This window comes from Primulina eburnea, chromosome 1 (assembly GCF_022965805.1).
Source record: "Primulina eburnea isolate SZY01 chromosome 1, ASM2296580v1, whole genome shotgun sequence".
Lineage (NCBI taxonomy): Eukaryota > Viridiplantae > Streptophyta > Magnoliopsida > Lamiales > Gesneriaceae > Primulina > Primulina eburnea.
The window spans coordinates 58,135,887-58,149,098 of NC_133101.1; the positions used below are offsets into that span (position 1 = coordinate 58,135,887).

General features: G+C 30.9%; 2 protein-coding genes across 2 annotated transcripts; one reads left to right on the forward strand and one right to left on the reverse strand.

Moving 5' to 3' along the window:
• The first annotated feature begins 366 nt into the window (after positions 1 to 366).
• Positions 367 to 2,000, forward strand: LOC140813010 (E3 ubiquitin-protein ligase PUB23-like). The gene has a single exon (XM_073171415.1). It carries the CDS (start codon positions 734 to 736, stop codon positions 1,940 to 1,942), a length of 1,209 nt encoding a protein of 402 aa, XP_073027516.1. The 5' UTR covers positions 367 to 733; the 3' UTR covers positions 1,943 to 2,000.
• Positions 2,001 to 7,326: 5,326 nt separating this feature from the next.
• LOC140813020 (E3 ubiquitin-protein ligase PUB24-like) lies at positions 7,327 to 8,792 on the reverse strand. The gene is given in 2 exon segments (XM_073171425.1): positions 7,327 to 8,084; positions 8,086 to 8,792. Coding segments are annotated over 2 exon segments (1,212 nt in total). The 5' UTR covers positions 8,650 to 8,792; the 3' UTR covers positions 7,327 to 7,436.
• Between the last annotated feature and the right edge of the window lie 4,420 nt (positions 8,793 to 13,212).

The following is a 13,212-nucleotide window of genomic DNA, read 5'->3' on the forward strand; positions in this document are numbered from 1 at the left end:
CATATTTAAAAATTATTATGTACAGTCAACCAAAGAGTAAAACAAATACTGGTTCCGTGAAATCAACACCGTCGTCTTGTCGTCTGCCCCCACACTTATTTTATTATTATTATTATTATTATTATTATTATTATTTCCTGACGCATTAATACATCTACCAAATTGAATTATAGAGTAATTACTACATGCAAAAAGAAGTTGACAAATCAAATTTCAACATTAATTCTTGTACTACCTTCCATGAAAAAATAATAATAATTAAATATCAACTTTATGTAGAATAGAGTAGTATTTTCTACGTACATTTTTTAATTATTTCTGGAAGTTTACAATTGGAGTTCAATTACGATAATTCAAAATGTAGCATTTGAAGCTTAGAGTTTTTCCAAAACCTTGGAAAAAGTCAGCTGTCGACTCTCGTTTCTTCCTGCTTTCTTTGAATATCGGCGTATATATCTGACTTGCTCAGCTCTTAATGACCCAATCGGTTCTGCAACTTGCATGGATCCCTTCTTCTTTCACCATACATAGTCATAGATATAAAAACCTTATCTTCCCCACTATTTGTGTGTGTCTGATCATAAGCTGCATATATTCCAAATTCTGAGACCACTCAAGTAATTCTTGAAAATTATAGTTGGATCTGTGTTTCTTCATTTACCATCTTTTTTTCGTTCATTTTGCGATCTGCTGAAAGCTAAGGAGTGATCTTAAGTTTCCATATATAGCAACAATGGAAGAAGCACAGGAAATAGAGGTCCCTTGTTACTTCGTATGCCCGATATCGATGCAGCTGATGAAAGATCCAGTCACGGTCTCCACTGGCATAACCTACGACAGAGAAAGCATCGAAAAATGGCTGTTTCTGTGCAAGAATTCCACCTGCCCGGTGACGAAGCAGGACCTTTCGAACACTGATCTCACCCCAAATCATACTCTCCGGCGACTAATCCAGGAATGGTGCACTTTCAATGCGTATGAAAGATTCCCAACGCCGAAGGCCCCTGTTGAAAAATCCCAGATTCTGAAACTCCTCCAGGAATCGAAGGCTTCACCAAAATCACAGATCAACTGCCTGCACAGGCTCCGATCCATTGCGCACAGAGACGAGAGCAGCAGGAACCATCTGCAGCAGACTGCTGGAGCAGTTGAATTTCTCGTAACAGTTGTGAGGAAGAACGAAGATGCAATGTATAGAAGTGAAGCGTTGAGTATTCTTCATCAGATTCAGTTATCGGAATCGGATTCAAAGAAATTCTTATCAGATAATGGTGGGTTTTTGGAGTCACTAATGCAAGTATTGGAAAGCGGGAATTGCCAATCCCGAGCACACGCTGTTATGCTATTGAAATCTGCATTATATGTGGCTGATCCGGAACATCTGATTGGATCCAAACCCGAGATTTACAAACAAGTAGTCCGTATTTTACGCGACAAGATCTCTCGGCAGGCTACAAAAACTGCGTTGAAGCTTCTAGTGGAGCTCTGTCCATGGGGAAGAAACCGGATCAAAGCGGTAGAGAACAACGCTGTCTCAACCCTGATCGAATTGCTTCTTGAAACCGAAGAAAGACGGATATGCGAGCTAGTGCTAATAGTGTTGGATCAGCTTTGTAGCTGTGCCGAGGGCCGAGCTCAGCTGCTCGAACACGGAGCAGGCTTGGCTATAGTATCCAAGAAAATCCTCAGGGTTTCTAACTTGGCGAGCGAGAGGGCGGTGAGAATCATCTGTTCGATAACGAAACATTCCGCGAATTCGAGGGTTCTTAATGAAATGATGCAGGTTGGGGTGGTTTCAAAGCTGTGTTTGGTGCTGCAAGTACTGGAGAGGAGTCACAAGACGAAAGAAAGAGCTAAAGAAATTCTTCGGTTGCATTCTAGGGTTTGGAAGGATTCCTCGTGCATCCCACCTCATTTGTTATCTTCTTATCCATCACCATAGATGATTTCTGTGTTTTCAAGGATTTAGTTTCATGAAATTATGTTTACGAAATCTGAATTTGAATGGGAAAAATATATTAATGTATATAATTTGAAAGATTTTTATCGAGTTAGCTTCTTTTTATTAGTAGTGATTACATGCACGCATTAAATTTTAATGTTCGTCCCGTTTAACATATTCCCGAAATATAATATCTCAAGTTGAAGTTCTTTAATTTTTTTCCAATTTTAAACATACACATGGATATAACTTTTAAAAGTTTTCAACATAGAAGTTGATTCGAGAATTTTTTTTTTTTTTTTTACTAAAATTGCCATATAAGTACCTCTATTTTTAGTTTTGATCGTCCAAGAGCACCTCCAACCCTACGCTATTTTAACAAAAAGCGCTAAAATAATGCAGGAATTTCTCTCCAACAGGGGCTGCGCTATTTTGGCAATTTGGCGCAGCCCCCTTCTCTACACCAAATTTGGCGCAGAGGTTGCTATCCTCTGCGTGACTGCGTCTGCGTCAAATTTGGCATTGAGCTAGCAATTTAATTTTTTTTTTTAATTTTTTAATTGTATTTTAGTTTTAAATTATTATTATAAATATTTATTAATTGTATTTTAGATAATAATCTATTTTTATTTTATTAGAGTTGGGGTTAGGATAGAAACTGATTGCCCATTATAATAATTAATTCGTATTACATATAATTTAATTAATATATAATAATTAATAAAATATAATGATAATTATAATATTAATATTGTTAAATTTATATTTTTATGTTAAACAAAATAAATTATGTAAAACGGAAGAAATATTCTAAGGATATATTTTTTAGTGTAAGATTTGAAGTAAATGTGTTGGAGATGGAAGTTGTATTTGGTGCAGAAATCACATTATTTTATTACAGAATTTACTTCAAAATAGATTCTTGGGTTGGAGATGGCCTAAGTAACTAAAATTTGGTTTTGATCACATCGTAAATTGCTCTTTTGGACTTTTTAGTCATGTTTTATCGGAGTGTTGGTATATAACATGTCGACAATATCTGATTCTACGTTAGTAATATCTAATGTCATGTCAGTAATGTTTAGCGTCACTCCACCACTCAAACAAAATGAGACTAAATAAATGCCATAAGTTCCCAATTAATTTACATTGCTTAAACGACCAAAACCTAAAATAAGTTAAAATGATGAATTTGAGCATTCCCCCTTCGATAGACATACAATCGAGGGAAAATTATAACTCTCGAGATCACCATTCAAAAATAATAATAATAACAACTCTCAAGATGTGTCTAGTCCATGCATTTCGTTGAAATTTCAAGGGAGTTATTTTTACATATATATGATTGAAAAATTAAACTTTAAAAAAAAAACTAACATAGTTGGAATTAAGTGTACATAAAACTAATGTAGTTAATTAAAAACAATAGTCGATGATTGTATGCAGGCGCTGTGCGAATGGTTAGCTGGTAATAAAATTCGACGTGGTTTTAATTATTGTGGGTACAAAAGCCAGGCTAGGCCAACCGGTAGTTGAAGCATTCAAACACTGAAAATCCACAACAATTGGAGATGGAATGGACCACATTAAAATCCAAATTAATGATACATCAGACCACTTCCAAGCATGGAATTCTTGAACTATAATATCCTATAACTCATGGATATTATATATGTTGGAGATATTATTACAATATCCATACAAATTTTATTTATTTCATAGCATATGTACTAAAAAAAAAGAACCAAATGACTCTTAAATAAAAAAAAAAGAATTATCTATATTACAAAACGTGAAACGAAGTATAATTTATGAAAGAGCGTCAGAGTGATTCTCAAGAACTCGTGAACCAGGAAAACAAATAATAAAGATTTGAGGTGAATTAAATGGACCTAACTGCAGAATCGTAGGCCCATGGTGGACATTGTTGGGCCACATACGGGCCCATTTATTAATTCGTTCATACTTTTCACGAGAATCATATTATGCTCTTGGCGGCTCATTATTGAAGTGGCGCATGTCTTTGCTTTATATATACCAGCTATTTTGCACACGCGGTGTGTGTAATTTTTTTTTATAATTATTTATGGATTAAAGTGAAATTCGACAAATTATCGAGAGACTAAAGTGCTATTTGAATAGTTGTAATTTTTTAAAAAAATAAAAACAAAAATGTTTTTTGAAATAAAACAAAAATGTAGTTTTGAGACCAAATGGGGGTAAAATTGAGAAAACAAAAAAAAGGCCAAGGGCAAAGTTGGAAGATAAAAAAAGAGACCAACAATTTTGTCTATATTAGACATATTCTTAATAACAGTACTAGATATTTTGCACACGCGGTGCGTGTGTACAGTTTTTTTTATAATTATCTATAGACTAAAATGAAATTTGATAAATTATCGAGGTACTAATTGCTATTTGAATTATTGTAATTTTAAAAAAAAACAAAAATGTTTTTTGAAATTAAAAACAAAAATGTAAATTTGATATCAAATGAGGGCAAAATTGATAAAACAAAAAACAGACCAACTTTTTATCTCTATCAGGAAGATTCTTAATAATAGATAAAAACAAAAATGTTTTTTGAAATTAAAAAAAAAAAGAAGAAAAATGTAATTTTGATATCAAATGAGGACAAAATTGAGAAGCAAAAAACAGACCAAAGGCAAAGTTGGAAGATCCAAAAACAGAACAACATTTTTGGCTCTATTACACAGATTCTTAATAGGAAGATAATAGTATATAGTAATATATATATATATATATATATATATATATATATATATATATATATATATATATATATATATATATATATATAACTGTAGTAAGGTTATTTTGGATATTTTTAAATTTTGTATCAAAATATTATCATTCATGTCTTCATACTTGTGATTCCATTACAGTATATTGGATGTTTTGTCATTTTGTGATTTTTATCTTTTATATTGTCAAGTTTCAATTTTAATGATTCAGTATTTTTTTTTTGCGACGAGTTTAGGCTTTTTTGCAACGTGGTACTGATGTGATATCAAGAAGAGTTTAGTCTTTTTTGCAACGTAGCACTGATGTGACATCAATGCAACACTGAGATATATAATGTCATGTCAATACTCCCAATGAAATATGATTAAAATAACCGAAACATTGGATGACACATGAATAAAATTGAGATTTTGTAATTTAAATGATCAAAATCATAAAGAGACAAACATACATAATTAAAACGGTAGTTTTTCCTATTATATTATATATTAAAAGGATGGGGAACTTAAAATATGATTATATATGGCTTTAAAAAACAAAAATTCACGTTAGATCATGTCAGAAGTCAATTTTATGTGACGAGTTTATGACTCGTATCATGAAAAGTGATAGGTTCTATGTCTAAAGTATTATTTTTCACTGCAAAAATATCATTTTTTATTAATTATATTACGAAGAAATAGCATTTAATACAGATTGATTTGAGTGAAAAAATTATTTTTATGTCCAAAATATATTGTATAATAAATACTAATTTGAGTGAAAAATATTATTATTTAGGTCAAAAGTGTTACTTTTTACTATAAATATAGATCAGGTCGATCCGTCTAAAGATTTGTAAGATCTTTGCATAGTAAAGCTACTTAAATCAAAAAACTAGTTAAATAAAGTCGGAAACTCAAAATTTGACCACTTACAATTTACAATACAACCAAACAAAGAAAAAAGACCAAATTAGTTTACAATATTTCGTATTGTCAAAATAAACTTACTAAAATTCAGTCACTCAAAATGGCATTTGCTATTCTTTCCCAATAAAATGGAGCAACAGCGCCGTCGGCTACAATTCAAAGAAAACAATTTGACAATTCAACACAAATATACCAAAGTATACATAATTTAATCATTCAAATGCTGATTATTATTATTGAGCAACTGCGAACCATCCAGTTTATTTAAAATAATATTCAATGAAAATTTGTTTAATTTTTTTCTAAAAATAATAACAATAAAAGTTCAACAGAGTGTACTTATTCAATTCTTGGTAAGCACCGAAGAGCGAAATAATAATTAAAATCTACGGCAGACGTTCCAGATGTTCGCCTCGCAGTTATGATCGCCGGCTGAGACCCTCATTCATCACAATTAATTTTATTTTAAAGTCCTGTTTTCTATTTTTTTTTTTGGATTTAAAAATGTTATTAGTTCGAAACAATTTTCTTAAAAAGAAAAAAAGTTCCTGTGTTGCACCTACATTAATTTCAGATTATTGTGGATTTATCTTACATTTCAAGCGGTGTCTAAGGCACTATTTGGATATCCTCCGACGGATATAAGGATGATGATGATGATGATAAAAATTGAATATCAGACGAAAATGAGGTGAATATAATAAACGAGGATGAAGAGAAGAATGTGAAATACTACGTACCCGAATCCATTCGATTCATTGTCATCTATCCTTATGTCTAAGTGTACTTTTTATAATTTCAGAGATTAAATATATTTCATGCATTTTTTTCCCACTTCATAATAGTTAAATTTTGAGCTTAAAATCTAAACTTCTTCTAAGTATAACTGAAGTTTATTTCAAAGTAAAACGATAGCAAGGAAACAAGCTTGATTGAAAATTATTATTATAAAATTTAATTAATAACTAATACCATCAAATTTCTAAACCTTAATAGAGAGATTGTCTTCGCTTAAAGTCGAACATGTTAGGAGACAAGTAAATAGAGACGCTCATATATTGGTTAAAATGGCTCTCCGACAAGCTTGTGCAACATACCCTAGGAACATATAACAGAAATCTTCTCCTTAAAAAACTTTAAATTTTCATTAAATAATTATTTTTAGAATTTGTTATTTTTTATATACACATTAGTACATATAATCTATCACTAGTAATAATAATAATATACTAAATATGAGGGGCGCCTAAGATGAACGATTTCACTTTTTGGAGCAATAATATACTAAATATAAGATTTCCTTTTTGACTGTTGACCACGAAATTGGTTTGTCCAGTAGAGTTAAAACTTGTTTGCAGAAACCCATCTAATTTCCTATAAAAAAGCAATAGACCTGATCAATTAAATATTAATTTTTTCAAAAAATAATATTTTCTTATAGTTGAAATGTTACGTCAATTTGAAATGTAGCATTGGTCGTACATTAAAATTATATGGAATTATTCATTACATTTGATAAAAGCAAATGGACAGAAGTTATATTTAATTACAATATATCTTAAAAAAAGGTTTCTTGATCAAGTGTTAGGATTCCAAACGAAAGATTGAAGAAAGAAAACCCAACACATGAATTGATAAAAAAAATTAACGAAACAGATATAAAGTGTTCAATATTCATATTCCATTAAAAATAAAAAAAGGAAAATAAAAAATCGAAAAAGGTAAAAAAAAAAAAAAAAAAAAAAACCAGAAAATATCAAACGTTAATCAATCGACGCTTTGTTTTCCATGTCCTATCGAGGATGCATTGTCAGGAGTTAAACTTGTATACAAGGTGAATTGTTCCAGGCATTTGAATGCAGTCTCAAAATCTCCCTAGCTTTAATCTTCAAATAGCCCGCACAATCTGCCTGAAGCGCCATGCATAATTTGGACACAGCACTCACCCTTAACATCTCCGAAACCACCTCTCGTGTGGCTGAGAATCTCGCGAGCGATTCGATTATGCAAAGGGCTCTGTCGTCGGTGGCCGGGGAAACCCTCAGCAACCGCTCCGAAACCATGGCTATCCCGCCGGCGTGTTCAAGAAGTTTCTGCCGGCCATCGGCACAAGAACATAAGTTTGCTAATAGGGTGAAGATTAGCTCCGTTGTTTTCTTATCCGGGATGCTTAATTCGAGCTCGATTATTTCGAACACTGCCCCGGCTTCGACTATTTTCGTCCTGTTTCTTCCGGAAGGAGACGTCTCGTTTAACACATGAAGAACAGATTTCATGGCCTGCGGGGATGTTTTCTTCCTCAAAATGGTCACCATTTGTTTGAAAAAATCGAGGTCAAATCTCTCCATAACACTGGAACTGGCTACTTCTGTGATGTTTTTTAAGACTGTGAGAGCTTGATTCTTTGAGGTTCCATTTTCTAACTCACTGTTCAAAACCCACAAAATCGATTGAATCAAATCCATGTTTTTCTTCAACAATCTTCTTGTTTTCTGCACTGGGAATCCATGTTAGCTGTAGAATTCTCAGAGATTCTTCAATTCCCGACAGTTTACCTTCTCTAAATCTTTTCAAGATTAAGGAAATCATAGCTTTTGGCACACCTGCTTCCGCCATGCATTTTCGGTTCTTTTCATCCTCAGCAGCTAATTCATCCAACTTCTTGAGAGCATTTACATGTAATAATCTGTCACCACTTCTCACATCCCGGATGAGTTTGAATACTGCAGATTTCTGAACCGGATATTTCGGTGTTGGGATTCGATCGATCCCGCTTTTAGCATTGGCAGTGCACCAAGCCTGGATTAATTGTCTTAGAATATGGTTGGGAGTCAAGTCGGAGTCCCTGGGCAAGGGCTGTTTCGTGACAGGACACACGGCGGAGCAGTTGTCTTCTGCCGTGGCTGTGAGCAGCCATTGCTGGATGCTTTCGCGGTCGTAGGTGATGCCGGTGACGGTGATGACCGGATCTTTCATGATTTGGAGGGATATTGGGCAGATGAAATACTGAGGTATCTCAATTTCATCCATATCTGTCAACAAATTGGAAAACTATATACAAATTCAAAGAAATCAAATAAAATAAAGTATTTACAGAAAATTGGCGCAGACTCTATCTATCTCGACAGATAAGATATCACTAAATAAAAATGTTTTTTCTGTCTTCGCATTCATCGTCCGGAAGCAAGAATTTATATGATCATTACTCAAGAAAAAAAAAAGTTATCTAAATATATATATATATATATATATTTATATGTATAACTATTTTAAATTTTAAAAAATTATATATTATACGATCATATTATATATAATATGATAAGGTTCATATAATTCGCACTCTTTCTAAAGTCCACTTAATGTTCTTATATTCGATATAACTATTTTAAATTTTAAAACTATTGTATAAAGTTTAATTTTTAATTAACGTGAGAAAATTAAACTAGATCCACATATCAAAATCACTTGCTTCCTCAATAATTATCCACAAAGTGGTAAGAGAAAGCAGCTAATTTGCAAGAAAATTTTGAATGACGAAAGAGTCTTAAGCAAATAATAAATAAATTGAAGTTTCTGACCAAAGAAAATTCTAGTAACTCGTTTGGATTCAAATTGAATTATTCAGTCATATATATCTTTTTTTATATTCCAGCAAGTATCCATTTCGGCGGTCAACGCACGGGGACAGGTGAGTCACGTCAGTTGACTTCAAATGAACACATGGCACGTCCTGAGTGGCGAAGCCGGCAGCTGCACAGATATACTGTTCATTGAATTTTAATTGCATTTTACGTTCAAACAAAATATAAATTGCAAAATGTTGTAAATAAAAATATATATTATATATAATATTTTAGATATAATAGAGACAAAATATTGTCTTTGTATAATTTTTCGAATCCCAAAATATCCCTCTTTTTTTAGCTCTTCAATTTTTTTCATGAAAAATTAAATTTACGTAAATAAAATCTAAAAAATCATTAAAAATACAAATAAAAAAATATTTTCAATTTTTTTAAATTTATATATATATATAGCTTTAATAGAAAATTTTATGTTTTTTAAAATTAAATTGGTAACTTCAATACTACTACTTACACAAATTCAAATGTCTAAATCCACTATGGAAAAGTATTTTTAATTATATCGTATTTATTGATTTACGCCTTCTAGAAATTTGGGCAGGACTCTCTCCCCCATTTACGACTTCTGGAAATTTAATTTGTAGTCAAGTTAGGAAGGTTTTGAGATATCGATTATATGACGATTAATATTACAACTTTGAAAACTGGGTAGTGATATAGGATCCAGGGACCAGGGTTGTTATACTTGAGTTTAAATCGAAAAATCTTAAATTTGAAAAAAAAAAAAAACCAATTTTTTAAGTTGGATATAAATATTAAAATCTAATTTTACATGTTTTTATTTTTTATTATATTTATCAAAATCGAATCAACCGAAAAAATCAAATTTTATTTTGATTGATAATTTTATTTATATTTTTATTTAGATATACTTTATGAGATTATATTTAGTAAATTATGAATATTTTGTTAGTTTTTAGTTTTATTTATTTAATTCATTTAAATTTTAAATTTTTACTAAAAAATTAAATAAAAAAAATATTACATTTTAATTATTAATTAAATAATTTCCAAAACCGAATAAACAACTGAACCATTTTGTTAGAAAACCGAATCGAAATAAAATGGTTCAGATAACATATTATATATTTTTATAACCGAAATAAAAAGTTGAAAATCAAACTAAACCGACCAATGAATATCTCTAATAGGATTTTTAAAATCGAAACAATAACATCGATTTGACTATATCCTTGTATATTTCTATTTTTAATGTTATCGGTCAATTTATGGTCTTAATTTCTTAGTCCATTGATTAGCATTTTTTCATTTTTAATCATATTTCATTGAAGTGCTAATGGGTCGTCGAAAAATGATGACGTGAGGATTGCTATTGCTAATGTAGCATCGAATATATTAGCGCTATCGTGAAAAAGACTAAAATTGAAAGAAAATGCAAGTGTGTGGGGGTTAAACCATGAATTGACTAATAAAAATATTCACAATTTTCCCTGAAATTATATATATTATTATAATAAATTCGACAATTTACCATCGTTAGTAATTATTAATTTATATATGATAGTAGTAATATTAGATTTATGCCCGTCTTCTCTTCCTTTGATACGTTATATAGACGTGAGAGTGAAGATAACCCTTTTTCTTTGCCTTAAAATTTGGGTGATGAAATCGTTATATTGATTTCCAACCAAATGCGTATTAATAATTGGCAACGTGATAAGCATCCTTTATGGAAGCTACTTGCACATCTGGTACACGAAATAACACAATTTATATCTAGAATATATAGATAATACAATAAAGTTACGATATTATATATTTGACAAATAAAATTATTACTACTACGCGCTACATTTGGACTGTATGTGTTTCATCTAGTGTGGAAAAAATATCGAATTTTTTATATATCGAGTTTACAGTACTAAAAAATACCAAAATTAGTTAATTTTCGGTTTACTAAAGATTTTTTGTACATTATGGTAACAATACCGAATTTTTCGATGCTGTAACAGTATGAAATTCGAAAATTTAGATATACAATGTAATACCAAAACAATATATAAAAATTTAAAAATATATAATATTTTTAAATAATAAATTTATAATAAAATTTTAAAAATATGAGATTTTTTTGTATAAAATGGTACATACTGATACTATACCGAAATCTCGATATACCGTAGAATCTCGGTATAATCGGTATGCTATTTATATGTATCAAAAATTTTGATATGGTGTCGGTATAAAATTTTCTTTTACCATAATTTTCGATACGGTATACCATTTTTTGATAAAGTACGATATATTACAATAGTTTCACCTGCATTTTGGGTGGGATATCTATGGCCCACAAAAAATATTTTTTCCTTCTTTGTTATTTACTCCTGCCCAAATGTTTTTCTTTCTGTTTTCTCGAGTCTTATCTTAAATTTGTTAGGAAAGTCGTCATTTATTTTGTAAAATTTCAATCTTAATTAGTTTGTTATTTTGTAGCATACTCCCTTTCCAAATTGCAGATAAGCAATACTTGGTGGACTCACGCTCCGGAATTTATTGACAGTCATGTTGGGTAGGATCTCGTCATTTTCTCGTATTACCGTTTTATTGCTCCAAAAGATGAAATCGTTCACCTTAGGCGCCTCTCAACCTCGGCCCGACAGAATTGTGAGAGGAGGTAAATCATGATGACTCGACCAACCAGCATCAGCTAGACCTTATGCTACGCCGCGCACAAGGAGCTCCCCCTCATTGGAGGGAATTTAACTCCCACAGTGGCGCTTGCGAGACTCGATCACTGGTCATTGTTCCAAGATTTTTAACAAAGTCATTCAAAAAAACCTCGTGACATTCCGGATTATAGACTGCACGAGTTATTTACCTTATTGCTGACTTTTGTATATTTTTTCTCTCTATTTTTATTAAATCTATTCATTGAAAAAAAAAATTTATTTGTTTTTATTTAATAATTTTATTCTTTTTTCCGATATGACATCATACCGACTTGTGGTGCCATATTATCATCCTCAATAAAAAAATTACTAAAAGTTTCAAGATAAAAAATATCTTCTCAAGACTAATATTTGATGATTCAGAACATTAAAACATAAATAAACAAACAGATTATATGGCCAAAAGTGAAACTTTCCCATAATATTTTCATTTCACGACATTTTGGGACATGCCAATGACACTGAGATACAATAACTTAAAGAGGACATGCTGCAAATTAAACCATATCTATGAGTTGCTTAATTATATCTATTGCTTAAACATATACAATCCTTGGGTTAATATTCTAAATGGTCCTGTAAGTTTTGCTTATTTATATTTTGATTTTGTAAGTATTTAACTTTTGGTTTTGGTCTCTAAATTATGTATATTTTGGTTTTTAGTTTTTTTTTTTCAATTGACTGCTGACGTGATGCTTGGACACGTAAGCTGTTGATAATATACTTGTAGAGGGCGATCCCCGAAAACCGACAAATAAATAATCAAATGATCGAAGACTTGAAACATGTATAAATATTCTTTCCTAAAATCTATATTTATCCAATCTCAATGTTATTTAAGGAGTACTATGACAAATAGTTTTTGGGATATGTACAAACCTTTGCAATCTTTTCTACAAGTAACAATAGAAAATTTGGAACTTGGAAATGTATATTAAGTTGGAATAAAAGATTTCAAATGAGTTGTAATAATTATTGTTTTTGAACTCACAATCACATGCACTATTTGTAGCCACCGAGAAGTCATCTTCAAAAGCAACAATGAATGAGATGTATCTCTTCTCAAATATTACATGCCAATAGACACGATGTTAGATTTAAAAAAAAATTCAAAATGAAATCAAGATTTTATCTAATTAATTATATTGAACAAATTCTAACATAAGCATCTTTTGGTATCACATCAGTATTTCCGAAGTTACGTTTGTTTTCCCTGAAAAAAAAAGGTTAAAAATCAAAACATAACCTAACTAATTGCA

What these genes read in the sequence shown, in the direction of transcription:
- LOC140813010 (XM_073171415.1), top strand. Translation starts at nt 734, where the DNA reads ATGGAAGAAGCACAGGAAATAGAGGTCCCTTGTTACTTCGTATGCCCG.